Genomic DNA, 19,165 nt, shown 5'->3' on the forward strand with positions numbered 1-19,165 from the left:
CGGGGCTGCAGCGTAGGCAAAGTCTCCGGGAGGATGGACGGAGCACCGGCGCCTTTTTCTCCCCCTCAGCCCGCCGCCCGGCAAGGCAGGGAGGCCACTTTCTTCCCCGCTCCTTCCCCACCCCGGCTGTAGCCCCAGTCCCGGCCGGGCTGCCATTGGCTTAGCGGCCCCATCCGGGCATTTGGCGCATCGCTGCTGCTCAGCCCGAGCGCTCCCAATATGGCGGAGGTGAGCGGGGAAAGCGGGTAGGGGCGCTGGGGTCCGGCCGGTTCCTGGTCGAATTTCGCGGCGGGGCGGCCCCTTCAGGCCGCTCCGGCACCCCCATAACTCCCTCCCGGTGGTCGGAGCCCTAGCAAAGAGGCCTCGGGGGGCGGCCGGGGGCTCTTCAGGCTACTTGAAGCGGAGAAGCGCAGCCTGCGCGACTAGGCCGCGGCTGCCTCCGTCCGTCCGTCGGTCCGTCTGCCTCTAGCTGTCTGCTGAGGCGCTCTACCGGTCTCCACCCACAGTCCCGGGGCTGTGCCGGGAAAGGAGCGGAGAGGTCTCCTTTTCTCCGGTTCCGCGGGGCTCGGAATCCGGGATGGAGACGGTTTGGCTGGGGTGAGATGAGGAGGGAGGCGTCGGAGCGGTGAGATTCTCCGACGGGCAGCCCGGATCTTTTGGTCGCTCCTTCTTAAGCTGCCCCTGTCACCTCTCGGGCGGGCCCGGCCGGGATGGGACTGGTGTCAAGGCCCGGGTCTCGCGTCGGGGACGAGGCGGAGGAGTTGGAAAAAAAGGAAGGCTGGAGGGAGAGAGGCAACTTGGGGTGCTGAATGCGGAGGAAAAGGGAGGCGAGAAGAGGGAGCGGTGGGGGTGCGGGTGGGGTGGGGTGGGAAGCGATGGAGGGATGCTGAGGCGAAGGAGGGGAAAGAAAGAAGTTAGAGGGAGAAATGGAAAAAAAAGATGGGGAAGTGTATGTGTGTGTGTGAGAGAGAGAGAGAGAGAGAGAAAGAGAAGAGAGAGAGAGATAATTGAATAATTAGGGGTTGCCTTAACATTTTCCTTTTATAAGACCACTTTTTCCAAGTCTTTCTGGCCAGCCTATTTGTAATCTGCTTTCCCCCCCCCCCTCCCTCTCTCTCATTGCTTGTTCCAGGCTTCCTTTGGGAGTTCGAGCCCAGGTTTGTCCTGTTCAGTTCCTTCTTCTGTGATTCCAGCAGTGGGAAGCTTTTGGGTACGGCTAAGGGCCAGAGTACAGGCACATCTATCAAAGATGTTTTATGTGTTTTCTTGATTATGTTAAAACGATTACTTCCGCCTTCATTGTCTGTAGTTCATGCTCAGTTACTTTATCCTAAAATCACCTGTTTGGTTCTTATTGAAAGTATGAAGCTCTTTGCCAGAGGCATTCTGCCCTATAGAAATTCTTGTGATCAGTTTCAAATTGTTCTGTTTGATTTTCCAAACATTGAATATGCAAAAAGCTTCAATTTAAAATATTGCTGAATAAAATTGTCTGTTACTTCAGCAATCTACAGACCTCCTGCTTCTTTATTAAGCATGATATGAAGCATGCTTATTTGGAAGTAAACCATTTTCATTAGTTTGTATTTTGCAACATGAGTGAAAATCACAGTCTTTATTACCATATTTTCAGAAGTAAATTGGACTTACTATAAGATTGTTAATGTGGGCTTTAGACCCTATAACAGCACACTATTTTATTTGTACAAAGAAAAATAATACAATAAAAGTAGGGAATGAGATCTGATTAGCAGCTTTCTGTTCACTTAGAGGAAATTTGCCATCTTTTTGTGTCCTTCAACCCTATATATTTCCCCAATCCTCTTCCAGAAGTTCAGTCAACTCTCTGAAGTATGTTTAGGGAACAAAGTTGCAGGGATAGTGGGATGCTCAGCTAATAGATGCTGTTCCTTCAAACGGAAATAAAAGCAAGTGTAAACTTATTTGGAAGTTAGTTTCATTGATGATAATGGGACCCAGCCATCCCTGGCTAAAATAGATTGTGTGTATTCCTATACATATTGCCTTAAGAAAAGTTCCATTGCATTGTGAAGCATTCATCCTTGATCTTAATGCTTCTTTAGTTTTAAGCAATAATGTTAATTTCTTTCTTTATAGGATGTTAATGAACTAAATAGAAATGTAATTTTATGAGTGGAAATAGAAGCAAAGTTATTTGTGTCAGTGAAAATATAGTGCAATGTATTTAACTTGTAATAAAATCAAAATTAAAAATATATCAGATATTTTACATACAATATATAAATGTATGAAGAGTTTATAACATGTCTTTGATCAACGTGTTAGTACATTATATTTTAAAATATTAACTAATTTGACTTAATGTTTCTGGGTATAATTTTGGAATTAGCCCCTTTGAATGCAGGATAAATTCTGAGTAGAAGATTAGAACTATGCTATAAAGGTATTCTTCCTTAAATATACATATTTAATAATACATGTAATATGTAAATATAAAACCATTTCAAAAGTACTTCAAATACATTTTTCAGAAAAATTGGTAAAACATCTCTCTAACATAATTATAGTGCAGTGCTACACTAGAAATTTGATGTCTGGCGCAATTTTGGATGGGTAAGATTCCCTCCACTTACTGAGCATGATACTAAGTATGTTTACTTGGAAGTAAGTTCACTACAGCTCAGTAGGACTTTTTTTTATGAGAAATGAGTTGAAAATTCCAGCTTTTTTAACTTGATCACCATGTTTTTCAGAAGTAAATCCACCTGATTGGACTGATAAGGTCCCCAAGATGGCTCACGACAGTAAGCACAGCCCTTGGTATGCCTGCAAAAATAATGTGATAGATCTGTTGCTGTGTTCCAAATGTTGGCCATTTGTCTAAAATCAGTCTTGGATTCTCTGAATCCAAAGCTGTTTTATTTCCCAAAATGGCCCTGTAGATCAGGCCCATCAGCTACATCTGGTTGTGGGTGGCCTTGTTATCGTCCATCTAGCAGACTGAGGAAGTGGCACCTGATACCCAAGTTTACTCCCCTGCCTTTAAAATTCATCTGTGGAGCTGTAATATCACTTTTTTAGGGAATAAGCTTCATTAAATCATTATGACTTTCTCTGATAAAGACAGGCATAGGTTTATATTAACTTTATAATCATGAACCAAATTTATTGTTACTTAAGATTTTTCATCATACAGTAGTACAGTATAAATTTTATTTAAGATCAATGTTCATTCTAAGAATCATTTTTTAAAAATGAGCAAAATCAGCTAAACTTAAGCATTATTAATTGCATTAATTTTATGTTTTCTATCAAGAATAAAGGCACTTTATAATACTTAAACTCTTAAAATTTGATTATTAAATGTAATTTATTTGTCATAATCATTTCTATCATGATTGAACACACTTTTATTAATTTGAATAAACTCTGTTAAGTGCCATACATAATCATTTTCAAAGAAAGAAAATTCTAAAAAATAAAAGAAGCTGTTTTATATTTTATGTACATTACTGAAAATTATAGCTTGTTTAGGTGGTTAATTTTGACAGTTTCCGGTAAATAACATACATTTTATGTCCAAGTGCAAATACTTTTCTTTAATGGAAAATGTATAATTTGAAGGCATTCTGTTAACTTCCAGCTTATTAAAAACAAAAATCATAAAGATTCACCCGAGTCCAGCTTAACTCATGAGGGCTATAAGAGCCCATCCATGCCACATGTTGTTCTTGGCAACAGGATGGAATTCGGTTGCTACTGCCTTCTTCCCTGATATTTTTCAACCTTCCTCTCTAGCTTACAGCCTTGAGCTTTCTTGGTGGTCTCCCATCCAAGTATAAACTATGCTTATCTTTGTCAAAATAACCCATAATCAGCTATGTGTTTCTACCTGCCAATATGCATGATTTAAAAATTGCCATTCATTGTCAAAATATGTTTTTCTAAATCTGCAAAGATTTGTAAAATCTGCAAAATATGTTTTTCTAAATCTGCAAAGCAGTCTATAACCATCTTCCCAAAGTGATATCCTGAAGCCATTGGGGCAACAACTACTATAATTCCTAGCATTTCAGGGTCTAAAAAATAATGTTTTGTACTGAGATGGTTCTATAAACACATATATAAGCTGTGGAAACCAGTTCTAACATTTTTAGGTAGCTTTAGCTCTTCCTCCAATATTTATTAGCTTTAGAATTTGAACCATCTCTTCAGATAAGTTGGCTATTTTTTAGCATTCTAAAATAGCGCTATTTTCCTGATAATAGATTCTTTGAGCTTCCACATACAAACTATTGTGCTTATATCGGTTTCAGCACATTCAGTAATCCATGAAATCAAAATTGAGTAGCTATGAAAATTATAACTACACTATAGCTACAGTGGGTTTAGGACTAGTGTAGCTAATACTAGGACAGCATAAGTGCAAATATGATTATTCTGATTTTAGTGCTTTTGACAAAAGCTGTAATGAAATCATTCTATTATGCCCGTTGAATGTTTTTGCTCCAGAAAAGTCCCTTCCTACTCCTATAGAATTGTGTTAAAATAAGAAGCATTAATCTAATATTGCCTTTGATTTACTCTGCAGAATGTACAGCTGTGCTTAAAATTCATGCCATGGTTGATACATGCTTGTTTCGGGCATTTAATTCTTGAATTTTGATAATATAACATTTAAGATATTTGTACCTTTTGCTAAAGAGATTCAAATTATCTTTTTTTAGTTGGCTCTTTGTCTTCTGAGGATCATGACTTTGACCCTACAGCTGAAATGCTGGTACATGATTATGATGATGAAAGAACTCTGGAAGAGGAAGAAATGATGGATGAAGGCAAAAATTTCAGTTCTGAGATTGAAGACTTAGAAAAGGTAAGACTGTTTTTCCCAGAGAGAATGCATCTAGAGGCTTGTTCTTAAACATTGTTTGAGAATTCTGCATTCTATAACTTTTGTGGCAACTATTTAAACCACTATAGTGATATAAATCAGTCCAATAAATAATTTCTGGGAACAACTATTTAAAAAATAACTGGAAAACCTATTTACATTAGCAATATAAATGAGGGAAATAATGTTAGTACAACTTCTTTTTGGAATGAAGTATTAGCTCCAAAGATAAATGTAATTATTATATAATGTGCATGTAATAAAACATTGATTGCTTTCTGGCACTGTCTACAGGTCTCGTTTGTTAAGAGAATACTTTATATTTCAATTTTAATGATGCATGCTAGATTGCAAACTAATAGTTCAAATTGTTAAGGGGATTATCAGTTTCAATAAACAATGAAGCATTAATATATATTTTTACCAATAGCATAATTTCTATTTAATTATTTAAGCTGCTTTGTTCCTCAACATGTGTGCAAAATCATATGGTCTTCTACAAATGGCAATCTATTTTCTCTTTATTTTATTTAAAAAAAAAAAACCTCAGGAAGGAAGCATGCCATTAGAAGATTTACTAGCATTCTATGGCTATGAACCTACCATTCCAGTTATAGCAAGTTCCAGCGCAGATAGTTCCCCAAGCGAACTTGCAGATGAGCTTCCAGACATGACTTTGGATAAAGTAAGTAAGTTTATGTTGCCCTAAAATGCAGGAGATTCCTAGGCTCTATTATTATCATGATTTCATTCCACTGAGAGATTAAATTCTTTTATTACCTGACCATGAATCTGAATTGATTATTCCTTAAATTTCAGCAGGTTGTATTTCTAGGCATATTTAACTTGAAAGCCATTTCTGCGAAAGCGGTAGGACAGATATGTGAAGAAGCCTAGCTGTAAGTAGAATAGCAGAATTCAGAATGAAGAGTGGATATCTGTAGTACTGTAAAGTTTTAAAAATGTATTATCAGTGCACAGTAAGATATTACAGCTTTGATGTAAACTTACAGTAGGATACAATATGGCAAGTACATCAAGTGCTATTTTGTATAAGGTTTTTTTTTCTTTTTGTAAAGCAAGAAAAATTTTTAAAAGCAGGTTTTTAAATATTGTTTGGGAAACTGGTGTTCCAACTGTCCATTAGCTAACAAAAATGTACATATGTATATAAATGCATTCAAACTCTGTGTTGCCTGTCTGTCTATTTATCCATCTATCCACCCAGCTACCCTACATACTTACCTATCTACCTACACACACACATATACAGAGAGAGAGAGAAAAAGGAATAAAATTTGCAGGGAAATTAAAGTATTCTATATGATGGAAGCAGGAATTCCATATAAATTAAAGCAGAGTTTTGAATTATTTCTTAAAAGTAGCTTTCTTAAAACATCACTAGAACAGGATGAAATTCACAGAAAAGTTAGATAGCTATAAAGATAAAGAATAAAAAAATTATGGATTAGAGCAAAGAATTTCAAATTAAACTTTACTTTCTAACTTTATAAAAATGCCCATGTTTATTTTGTTTTGAAGCAAAAGGTAATAAGATTTGCAGTGAAAAGTATTCTAGAGTGAGATAGTTATATGACATTTTACTCAAAAGTAGATTTTGCCCAAAGGAAAAGAGTGATGACAAAAATTGGCTATGATCGGTTCAGAGTTAATTGTTATGTAAGGTATGGGGGAAAAAGATGAATTCACTGATACTTTTATTTTACATAAAAAAGTATAGTCCTTAAACCAGCCAGACAACCTTAACAATTCTTGCAGTTTCTAAAAATAGACAGGAAATAAATAGGCAAGTAGTTGAACTAAGATTTTCTTTCAGGTTTTTTCTTCACAGATTGAGAAAATCAATGTAATCTGAGTGTAGCATTTATGTGATTGGAGAAGAGACACATTAATCACTGAATCCAATTCATCTCTCCCCATCCATTTAGTGCACTAGTATACATTAGCACACTACTGTAATCAAACAGCATTACACATATTTTTTCACTTTTTTTCATGCAGAGTTTGTTGGAGGGTTTTGAATGAGGGATGAGGCATATTAGGCACTTCTGTTCCACCTTTGTTAATTTCAATATAACACCTCAAGGTGAGAAATCACACTGAATTGCTTCCCCCCCCCCCCCCGCTCTGGATTGTTGTTGATCAGAACTCAGCTTTATTAGTTAATTCTTCAAGACATGAATGATACTAATGATTGATTCTTTTGATTTATAGGAGGAAATAGCCAAAGACCTTTTATCAGGAGATGATGAAGAAACACAGTCTTCTGCTGATGATTTGACACCATCGGTTACTTCACATGAAACAACAGATTTTTTTCCTCGGCCTTTAAGATGTAAGGAAATATTATCAATATCCAGAACCAGCTATATTAAAATTGTGAGACCATTAGTCATTTGTCTTGGTTTGAAGAACAAATTCTGCTGGACTTGGTGCACTTTCAAAATTTTATTTTCTTTCTAATCCATTTTGTTGTACTAACAAAATGGTTGTAAAAATAAAGTTAAGAATTTCATTGACAGGGTTCTAACATGGTCCAGAGTGAAGCTGTGCAACAGGAAAGAACTCTTTCTTTAGAGAATTATGATCCTATCTATGGTAACCATTAGTTCTGTGACAAGAAAACCATGCTGTTTACAAATGAATATCAACTGAACTTTTATCTGGTTTCATCTGAGCTTTTTCCTCCAAATCCAGTCCCTTACAGTCTCCATATTCTGATTCAAAACATCCAGAGCATCTTTTACATGGCCTGGATTGACAGTGTATAATTTGAGTATTAACAGCATATTAATGACACCTTATGTTAAAGCAAAGGAGGATCTATTCTGATGATTTCATACTGATATTAATATGGGGTGACAATTGAGGTCTGATATTCCACACTCAGTAACTATAGGCTCAGTTGCTTTGTCTCAAGACTACTGACAAGAATTGCCCACTCAGAAATGGAATTACTCTAGAATTGTGCCTTCAAATCTCAGATACCATGCTTGGCACTATTGAATGCAGCCAGTAGGTCTGCATTTCCCCTACCAATCTCAAACAAAGCCAACCAACAAAGCAATCAATGCTATTTCTAATCTCTGACTGAGCTTCAATCCTGTTTAAAAGAGCTTTTTTTAGGATCTTCTCTAACGGTTCAGACCATGTTCTCAACATTATTCCTAAGAAATATTGGACACAGACAGAATTCATCTAATATGGCTAATATATTCCTTAAAAGCAGGCAGCATCACAGCTTCTCTCTGGGTACATTAATCACTTACTTGGGTTCTACAATCCCAGATCACATTGTCTCTGTAACCCCATTCATCTCATGTGGTTTTGCACATCCAGACTTGGACAGCAATAAGCATTTGTACCTGCAAAGAAACACATTAGAAAATGTGATGAAACTGTAAAATAAATATAATTTAGAAATGTAAGATTGCTATAAAAAGTATTGTTTAGCCAGAATGTTAGGCTAGGATATTACATGAATTCATTCTGATAGGTGGAGTGCATGTTGGTATGCCCCAAGTAATTTGTGATTGGAATGCTGTGATTTTGTTTTTACTGTTGTGGACTGCCTGAAGTTACATTTCTACAAGTTAGCAGACCATATAACTTGATTGATAAAAATGTAAGTGCAATTAATATTTGTTATTAGTTATTAGAAAAATTAGTTATTTTTCTCTGGAATTTTTAGGTATTGATTTGCTGAAGATAAAGCATATATAAGTTTGTGGAGGGCAGAGCTTGCAATTTTGCTTATAATCAAATTTAGAATTCTGTGATCTAGGAATTAGGGGTTTGCAAAATGTTCCCATTTCCAAAAGGCTTCTCTCTACCTTAAAAGTGTTTTGATGCTTTTCAAGCAATTTTGGAAGTGTGTAGAGAAATGTAAACAGATGTTTTGAGCTCAAACAGGGCCTTTTCTATGTTTCATCATCCACAGTCATCTGATTGGGATGATACAAAAATGCAGTTATTAAATAAATCACTTAGCATTGAACATGGGAACATGTACAGAAGTTGGACGTGATTTGAGCGAGATGTTTTATTTCAATATTACATTAAAAATATTAAAATAATTGTCTGTTAACACTCCTTTTCTATTGTAAAAAGCAAACACTACCTGTGATGGTGATAAAGAATCCGATGGTGAAGATGTGGAAGTAGATACCGGTAATTCATCTGAAGATTTACGAAAGGTATAGTAATGTATAATTTTTGTATGTGTTCTATATACTTAAAGTATGTAAAGACTGATATCAAGATATATAAAATATCCTAGAATTACATTTATTGCTGGCCTGAAAGCTCCAAAATTGTATTTGCCTTTGAAAGTGTTTTACTTCCCCATTTCAATGTAACCTAAAGAGTAGGAGATCTGCCTGAGTGTATTGTTGCTAAAGAAGAATTTTGTTGTGATCCCAGTATGAGCCTGGAAATATTTGTGGGTATGGATCTTGAGAAAAAACAGTATTTGAATCCTGATCTTTTTGGTTCACAAATATATATCATCATAATGAAATATGTATGGTTAAAATACCACATTCTAATTTTTTCAGGAAATAATGATTGGTTCACAATACCAGGCTGAAATACCACCTTTCTTAGGCAAAAGTTGCAATGATGAAAAAGGTAATTAATATTTTTATTAAATGGTTAGATTTGAAAATAATTGTTTAAAATATCTTATTAATTAAAGTAAAAATTAAAACAACAAATTTGAGTTCAAGATCAGAGACTTGGAATATTTGGTTGAGTTATCTTGAACTTAATTTATGAATTGTTTTTGAGTGTTTAAATGAAGTATGCTACAGAGTACTATACATATTCAAAAATTGCTAAGAATTACAGTGAAGACCACATTTTAACAGGCCTATTGAGGAGAGGGGTATCTGTTACTTCCAAATATCTATTAAATGTGAAATGATATGATTGTGTTTATCATCTATATAATGGTGTGGTTATACAGATGTTGCAAATGAGATATTAGTTTATATCATGTGTAATCTCATTTCATAAAAGCTTTAAATCACCATAAATGTGGTAAATTAGGATAAATCTAACTGCTGTGTCTGGATTATTACAGATGCAACAGACTTGTACATCCTTTCAGGGGTTATCTGGGTAGAAATGCAGTTGCATCTGGGGTCTGCTAATTGAAATTTTAACTTATTCAGACATGATTATTACTTTAACATCCTTAACCAGTCACCGGTCCCATTTCATGCTCTCCTAGACCTCTACTTGATCAATGGGAACATATGGGAGTACACAATTTAAAATATTAGATAAATATGCAAACATACTATAAACGAGAATAAACCTCTTCTTTACAATATAAGACTGAACATTCTTATCAATTAAAAAGGCAGCAATTATAATTCCATTTATTTAGTTAACTATGTAGTATTTGAAGAGGGCTAAAATCTGAGGCTTTCTGGACTCTTCATAGATTAAATATTAACATCTCAACAGTTGTCTTTCACATACATTGGACTACAGGCAGTCCTCAAGTTACAATGGCATTTGGGATTGGAATTTCTGTTGCTAAGTGATGCAGTCATAAAGATGATGTCACATGGTTGCATCTCTTAGCAGTGACAATTTCTGCAGTCCCCACTGCTTCGTCAAATGAAAATTGTCGTACTTTAAGCAAGCATCTCCTTTCAACTTTCTGCTGGCTTTCAACAATCAGAGTCAGTGGGGAAGACAGCAGGAAGTTGCTGCTGCAGGACGGGAGGGAACAAGGGGCTGAATTACATAGAAAATAATTACATAGGATTTTTCTTCCTATATAATCAATTTTTCATGTTTACATTGCTCTCTTATTTTAGATAATCCTGTGGCAGACTTTCTACTGTCAAGTATTTGGTAATTATTTATTATAATAGTCTAATATTAAGTTGACAGTAGAAAGTCTGCAAGAGAAAAAAAAGGTGCAGGTTACAACAAAATGAGATGCTTAAACATTTGCATAGAAAAAAACTATAGTTATTTTTTTAAATGCTATTTTTTAAATGTTATTAAACATGTTAAGTTTTAAAAATGCTACAGTTGATACTTTTGAAAAACAAATCTTAATAGTTTGTGGTAACATATATACTAAATAGCAGGAGTACAGGTAGTCTTTGACTTACAGTTAACTTATGTTTCCTTTAGTGACCATTCAAAGTTACAACAGCACTGAAAAATGTGAGTTTTTCAAAGTTATGACCTTTAGAGCATCCCCATGATCATGTGGTCAAAATTCAGGTGCTTGGTCACTAGTTCATATTTATGACCATTGCAGTGTCCCAAGGTCATGTGAACACCTTCTGCAAACTTCTGACAAGCAAAGTCAATAGGGAAGCCAGATTCAGTTAACAACCGGGTTACTAATTTATCAACTGCAGTGATTCATTTAACAACTATGGCAAGAAAGGTCATAAATTGGGGCAAAATTCACTTAACAAATGTCTCACTTAACAACAGAAATTTTAGGCTCAATTATGGTTGTAAGTCGAGGACTATCTGTATAACAATATAGCTCCTTGGAAACATTGTGGAAAATGAGTATGTGTATCCTCAAGAACATTGAAGAGATATGGCAACAAATATCTCGAGAGAAAAGTCACAACTGGATCTTTATCATACCAGAATGTAGGTCATAAAATGTTAGTTTTAAAGCAGATTCTTATAAATTGTATATTTCTTTGCATATGTTACTCTCCAGAAATATATGCAAAGAATTGCTGGGGATTGCTAGATTACTGGGCACTTGGTCTCATCAATATTTCAATATTTCTTAATAGCTTATGAAAATGAGGACCAGCTACTTTGGCAACCTGATATTATTTCAGAAAATAAAGTTAAAGAGTACCTTTTTGAAACTTCTGTAAGAACTGGAAATGAAAAAATAATTGGCAGAATTCCTGATGGAGTGCATACCCGGGACAATGAACAGGTATGTTTTAATCTTATCTCTGTACAATTTGCCAATTGAACTCTTTTTTTTATGCTTATGTATGCAAAAACAAATACGTTTGCTTTTTTCTATTTTTTTAAGCTAATATATTTCATACCTATATCACGTCTTATTCTTTGGCTTTAAAACATTTGTCCATAAACAATGTATATAAAAGGTTAAAGTTACTTTGATTTAGTTCATTTTTGTTACCCAGACGAGGTCCCAGATTGCCGGGGGATTATGCTGACTCTGTAAACTGTTTAGAGAGTGCTATAAAGCACTATGAAGCGGTATATAAGTCTTAAGTGCTTTGCTATTGCTGTTGTTTTGAAACAATGGAGATCCAAGGAGATTCTGCCCTGTTCATTGATTTATCTTTTCTCTATGGGGCATCTCTCAGTGTTCTAAATAATATTTTGTCCTTTGCCGCCCTCCCTCCCCTGGTCACTCCATTTACATGGGAGGTTCATCTCATTGATTGCAGGAGGAAGATAACTTTTGCCATTTTACCTTCTCTTAGTGATCTCTGGCAGTCTGTTCTGGAGAATTGAAGAACCCTCCAAAACAGTGCAGAAAGTAGTGTTCGCTAAGCTACTTCCATAGTGTTTTACCAGTTGGATCTTTCTGCTGGATCAGCAGCATTTAGTGGTCGGAAGAGGTTTTGATCCAGCCTAGTGTCTGTTTACACTGTACAATGCTTTATTTGAAGTGGCTAAATAACCTTGTAATAGAAACATTTGACTGACATGAGATTACATCTGGTTTGTGTATGTTCCTTTTGACTGGTTAAACAAGAAATATTGCAATTTCTACTAGGCACTCTATGAACTCTTCAAGTGTAACCACAATCTAAAGGAAGCTATTGAGAAATACTGTTCAAATGGAAAGACATCACAGGGTAAGTTCTCTATCAAGAGGTTTTTACATTAAATAATGTTAAATCATAAAGTGCAGACATGGATTGTGATGACTGCGTTATTCAATACAGTTCCTCATGTTTTTGTAGTACCATAACAAATTGCAGCAAAGTGATGCAAGAGTAACAGCTGGAGTATTCCACATATTTAGATAATTAAAGAAGGCATCCAGTCTTTTGGAAGATTCTGTTGCATAAGATTAAAGTTCTGATCTGTAACTAGAATCAGTTACACTTTTATAGACAAAATTCACCATTCTTTATCATTGTTGCAATACTAGTCAAGAAATACTAGTCAACAAGAAAGAATGCTTGAAACAATGAAATTGTATGAAATATACAGTTATGTATCCATGACCTCATCATTAGCCATAAGTCTTCTTCCCTGCCTATTGAACTCCTGGTGCGATTGATGGAATATCATTTCCACTTATGGCTTACTATTATTGGCTAATAGTAATAGCTATTCACACTTCATCCTAAAATATAAACTACAATTTACAAAACATAGTACCTTCCAAGCACAAAGTAAACAAAAATCAAGTAAACCATGCTATGGTTTAGTTTGCTGTAGGAGCCAGGCGAGTTTGTTGAAAAGGTTTTCTTTTTTTCAAATGTTGAGACCAAATGTTTGCTGATTTGTCAAAATATCAAATGCTTATTAGTCTCTTACTCTTACTCTCCCTCTTAAGATATGACAGCTTGGACAGAAGAAGAATGTAGAAACTTTGAACATGCACTTCTGATATATGGAAAAGATTTTCATCTTATACAAAAAAATAAGGTGAGCGGGTATAGAAATAATTTATAAATGATAAAGTTGTCAGAATATGTAAAACAACATAAACAGCATATTTTTGTCAAACAGTTACTTGGGTTTTTTTTTTAATTACAACGTATTACTGTAGACATATTAGAGAAATATATAAATAGGGAAAGAAAAAGGACAGAAGAAGGAGATAAAAGACTAGGATACAAATGAGTAAACAAGGGATTTACAAATTTTATAGAGATTATAATTTACAAGTATATAATTAATTGGTCATTTGCATGTGAATTACCCATCTAGTAAATGACGTGCCTCTTTCTAAACTATTTTTAACTAGCTGCTATACTCATAAGCATGTTTCACTGTTTCATAGAAACATTAAATTATCACTTGAGGCATTTTGAAAATAATTGTATTATGCAGAACTAATTAACAAAATGAAAGTATATTACAAATAATGTATCATTTCAAATTTACCCATTATAAAAGGACCTTGAAAATTAATGATATAAATAGACCAACTCCAAAAACATACATTATATTGATGAAATTGTCCTTTGCTATGGTTAGATCACTTCCATGTCAACTGTGGATCATGAACATTCTGGACTTTGCAAGAGCAGTAGATCCATTAGATTTGTCTATATAAGATCCTAATGGATCCAAAAAGTCTGCAGAGGTCTTTGGGGATTTCCATGATTTTTTGATCCAGTTAGATTCTGGTAACATTCAACCCTTGACTATTGTATTCCTCTGGACTGTCTCCAAGGGTTGGGTATTAAAAGTACTATTCTGTGGTCATTTCATTCCTACCTGAATGAGCAGTTCCAGTTGCAGGTCATGGTGGGACAGAGCTTGAGTCCCTGGAGAACTAATGTGGAGTTCCTTGGAGTTGGATGTTCTCTGCCACTTTATCTATATAAAAATAATTCTCTCTCTCTCTCTCTCTCTCTCTCTCTCTCTCTCTCTCTCTCTCTCTCTCTCTTAAAAACATTTTTCTAAATAAAACTTCATAGTTTTAAATATGGTTCATTGGATAACTTCATTCTTTTCTTCTTTATATGACATTATATCCTGACCTTTTGAGCGTCCAGAAATAGCCAGTATATAACATCATATAAAGAAGAAAAGAAAGCAGTACATTGTTAATAACTGCTTGTGATCCAAATATTGAATAAAACTTTCTGATCCAAATTCTGGAACTCTGAGATTTAACCAAATCTATAAAGATATCCAGTGAATCATATTTAAAACTATGAGGTTTTATTAAGAAAATGTTTTTAAGAGATAAAATAATTATTTTAAAATTTAGTTTTTTCCCATTACTTAGCATTGCTTTTATAAGAATTAAGTGCTTTGGGCAAAATTCCAATTATCTGTCAAGCTTTTTTAAACATAGATTTTATTTGTAATTTGTGCACTGTAAAACTGTGTATTTTATGTACATATCACCAAACCACTCTGTAGGAAGTTCTTGAACCCTACATGCAGGGACAATTACAGCTTTATTCAATTAAATAAGATTATAATTGTTCTGATTTTGCCACTTAATGTGTTATGAGTAGATTAAATTTATGAATACCTGAGTAAGATTTAATTCATATTTAGAAGAGAGTAGTTTCTACTGTTAGCCATTAAAATATCCCGTTAAGGAAGAAGATAAAGACTGTATTAGAACATGCTGTAATTAACTTAAAATACTTGGACAGAAAACCGCCATTTTAAGTTACAGGTAGTCCTCAATTTATTATCACAATTGAGACCAGAATCTCAGTTCTTGAGCAAGCAGTCATTAAGTGATGCATCATGACTGCTCCCTCGGCTCTCCCAGTTGCAGTTGTTAAGTGACCTTGTGGGTCTTAAATTGGTAGAGTTTAAGGTAAGGAGCATGGGGGTGCATTGGGGAAGGCCCATGTGTACTACATGTGAAATCAGGAGTGTGCTGCACTTTTTATAAGTCCTTTTGTTTCAACACTTGTTCAATTTTGAACAGCTGCTGAACAAATGGTCATAGGTTGAGGACTGTCTGTAGTAAATTCATTCTCTGCTTCTATGCTAACAGCTGACATGATATTTGCAGATCTATCATATTGGAATCAAACTAGTAATTCATAGTTTTCCAAGTATTAACAATTTGCCAAATATTTTATGATTTGGAGTCCTTCCCCATAAGAATTTACCACAAGTATTAAGGCTAATTTTTTTTTCTGTCTTTAGGTGAGAACCAGGACAGTTGCTGAATGTGTAGCATTTTATTACATGTGGAAGAAATCTGAACGATATGATTACTTTGCTCAACAAACAAGATTTGGAAAAAAGAGGTACAACCACCATCCTGGAGTCACGTAAGTTGAAAGATTTTGGAAAAACATTTGTGCTTAATATCTCATTTAGAATTTCCCACAATTTAATAGTAGTTCATTATTACGCTTTCCAGATGGATTTTGTTGAACAACTTCTCTATGATCATTTTCTTTCAGGGACTATATGGATCGGTTGGTAGATGAAGCAGAAGCTTTAGGTGGTGCAGTTTCTTCAGCCATAATGTCAAATAATAGACTAGAGCCCATTCCTGATCAACAACTAAGCCTCCTGAATTCAATCACTGCCAATGATTTGACAGGTAAATTAAAAGGTAAATTAGAAGAGCTTAGTATGACTATAGGTCGGGGAAATAGTTACATCTTGTATAACATCTTTTTCTGTCTTCTAGCACTGACCAACAGCGTAGCTTCAGTCTGCCATTCTACAGATGTGAACTCAGAAGACGCCTTCCCACCTCTGGACAGTTTGCCCCGAACAGCAGTTAATCATGTGCCTGTCGTAACAGAAGATTTGCTTAACTTGCCTAGTAATGGTGAAAGTGATTGTTTTAATTTATTTGAGACTGGATTTTATCATTCTGAATTAAATACCATGAACATGTGCGGCGACGAATCTGAAAGGCCTGCCAAGAGATTGAAAATGGGAATTGCGGTCCCAGAATCCTTCATGAATGAAGTTTCGGTGAACAACTTGGCTGTTGATTTTGAGAATCATACACATCATATTACCAGTGCCAAAATGGCAGTCTCGGTAGCTGACTTCAGTAGTCTATCGGCAAATGAGACAAATGGCTTTATCAGCGCCCATGCGTTACACCAGCACACTGCCCTCCATTCAGAATGAATTCAAGCAGCAAATTAAAGACAGTGAACACTGTTGGTAGTTTGTGGTAAACTTGATGAATTAATCAGGTTTGCTTAGTCTTTCACTGGAAGTTTGAACTATATGACATCAGTGATGTCTTTATGTACAGAACTATATCTTGATTTATCAAGAATAATTTCACTTTTTTTCCAATCCATAAATGTGGAAACTTCATATAATATCTAGCAGAGTTCGGGACTAAGAGAACTATGTGGTGCAGCTTTAAGCTCTGCTTCCTTTCTTTTTAAACCCGTAGAGAGACTGCTGTCTCAAAACCAGCACAGAAGTTCTGAACTTAATAGAGTGGGTTTTTGTTCTAGGTTGCTTCTGCCCTAATGGATGCAGTGGAATAACATTTGTTTACAGGTACCAGTTCTGATCCTTGCTTAATGTAGCATTTAAAAAAAAATCAAAAGCAGGGAAACATTTCTTTAATTTAAACTGCACAACTACACAAGGATATTTTTAAATGGAAGCTTCTGTCATCTGATATTAAACCAGAGCACTTCAGTTTATAAAACAACAGATTCATCTTGGTGGATACTAGCACAAAAGACAGTAAGAGCAAAGTCTGAGGACAAGCTTAGATGCTCTTATAACATTACAGGCCACGGCTACCTTACACAAAACTGGTTATAATGTCCAAAGGTTTTGTGTACTTTAACGTATTGGCTGAAAAGAATGTGTGTTGTTCGAGCTGGGGTGGGGGATATCTATACTTCTGAGAAATAGAATCTGAAAACATCAAGTATTATCTTAACACTGCTTAAAGCCACTAAGAATGATACAATTTTCTCACTCCACTAATGAATTACATATTGGGGTTTATTTTTACTTCAGAACATGGCAGTTCAAAATAGCATGAAAATTTCTAGACTAATAGATGGTGATGATGCAATGGATCTTTGAATCATTTTCAGCCATTAGTGTAGTTTTCTTCCTGGATTATTCAGATTTAAGTATATTAATATTCCAGAGAGAAATCTTTGACAAGATTGTTCTGTGTTGAAGGATTTGTGAAAGTTTACTAAAGCTTTGGTTATCTATTATAAAACTTGCCAATGTTACACTGACACTTATATATATTTAATTTTGTTACAACTGATTTTAAGGTATTTTTTTTTTCAGTGTTGATAGTAAATTGCTTCATAGTTGTATATCAAAAAATGACACCTTAATAATTCAAAAGGAGTGTACTTTATATTTCTACAGACTGTATTAGCTTCTTGAATTTGAGCAACAGCAGAGTGCTGGGAGTCACTATCAAAAGTTTTTGAATTTCTCAAATAGCACATTTTAAGCATTCTAAGAATGTAATTATATTAATTAAACCACATATGTATGTTAATGGTGATCTGTTGTAAAGTATACATCTGAAACCTGTCAGTCTAATACAGTACACAATAATGGGTAGCCTTGGCCCTTGGTCACATTCTGATACTTTCAGTCAAATTGTCAGCTTCCTGTTGCTGTAATTTGTGCTGAATGCTGTATCTTGTGGGGTTTTTCTCTTATTCAACACATCTTATTTAATTTTGTAAAATACTGGCCATATTTTTTCCTTTTGTTATACATTCATGTTTATGGGTTTTTCCAGTGGCTGGTGTGTATAAAAATCATCACACAAAATGTATGAATGCTTATACCAGTTGCACTTAAATGAACACACCCATTCTCATCAACTGATGCAGTACTATGTTCAGTTTATCTATGCATTGCTGGGGTCTTAATGAAGACCGAGACAGTCTAGTTTCTCGTCTAAAGTTTTGATTGTCAGCAAGTTAAATGGACACTTTAGTTATTTAATAAAGACTTTTGACCAAAATTCTAAAAATGGTATGAGAGAACAATGAATTCTGGCTAGTTTTAATAGATTTTTAATTGCTGATCTAATTTAGCCTATTGGCTAGCTAGCTGGTAATGTTTACTTTTAATTCCTTGTTAAAATGAGGCAATAATTTGCAAGATTATGTAAATATGTACATTCTGCATATCTTTTTAGATATCTATTTCAATATTTTCTGACTACTTCTGTGTATAGTAACATTTTGTGCATGCTTGATGTGACATTCATAAATTTGTACCACTATGACTTTATTCATGTAAAATAGCTATTTATTGAATTTTTCTTTTAAAAGCTGGACTTAAAACTGTTTCTCTCTATTTTAAACACTTTACTGAAGAAATTGTTACTGTTTATTAAAAGAATTGCGTTTGAATCAGAATGAAGCTGGCTAAATTGCAGCTATGTAAAAATGACATTGCATTGATTCATTATAGGTAAAGCACAATTCTTCTAACAAACCGTGATGACTTCTTTGTTCATTGCTGAGTATATTCTCTGTTCTCCCCTGCGCTCAATCCATTTGTATAAACCAAAAATCCATGGTGGGCTCTTGCAGTTTGTAGAAGTATCGCTTACAGGAACTCCAAAAGAACATTTGATTCACTTGG

At 35.0% G+C, this 19,165-nt stretch overlaps 1 protein-coding gene across 1 annotated transcript; it reads left to right on the forward strand.

Annotated features, from left to right (window-relative positions):
• The first annotated feature begins 213 nt into the window (after nt 1-213).
• MIER3 (MIER family member 3) lies at nt 214-19,015 on the forward strand. Its single transcript, XM_070935874.1, has 14 exons — nt 214-228; nt 1,133-1,210; nt 2,739-2,802; nt 4,710-4,855; nt 5,424-5,558; nt 7,109-7,229; nt 9,005-9,090; nt 9,451-9,523; nt 11,683-11,834; nt 12,654-12,735; nt 13,446-13,537; nt 15,740-15,867; nt 16,003-16,145; nt 16,236-19,015. Exons 4-14 carry the CDS (start codon nt 4,757-4,759, stop codon nt 16,688-16,690), a joined length of 1,566 nt encoding a protein of 521 aa, XP_070791975.1. The 5' UTR covers nt 214-228; nt 1,133-1,210; nt 2,739-2,802; nt 4,710-4,756; the 3' UTR covers nt 16,691-19,015.
• The last annotated feature ends 150 nt before the right edge of the window (nt 19,016-19,165 follow it).

Source organism: Pituophis catenifer, unplaced genomic scaffold (genome assembly GCF_029215685.1).
Source record: "Pituophis catenifer annectens isolate HBS135680 unplaced genomic scaffold, rPitCat1.0.hap2 SCAF_2, whole genome shotgun sequence".
Taxonomy (NCBI): Eukaryota; Metazoa; Chordata; class Lepidosauria; order Squamata; family Colubridae; genus Pituophis; species Pituophis catenifer.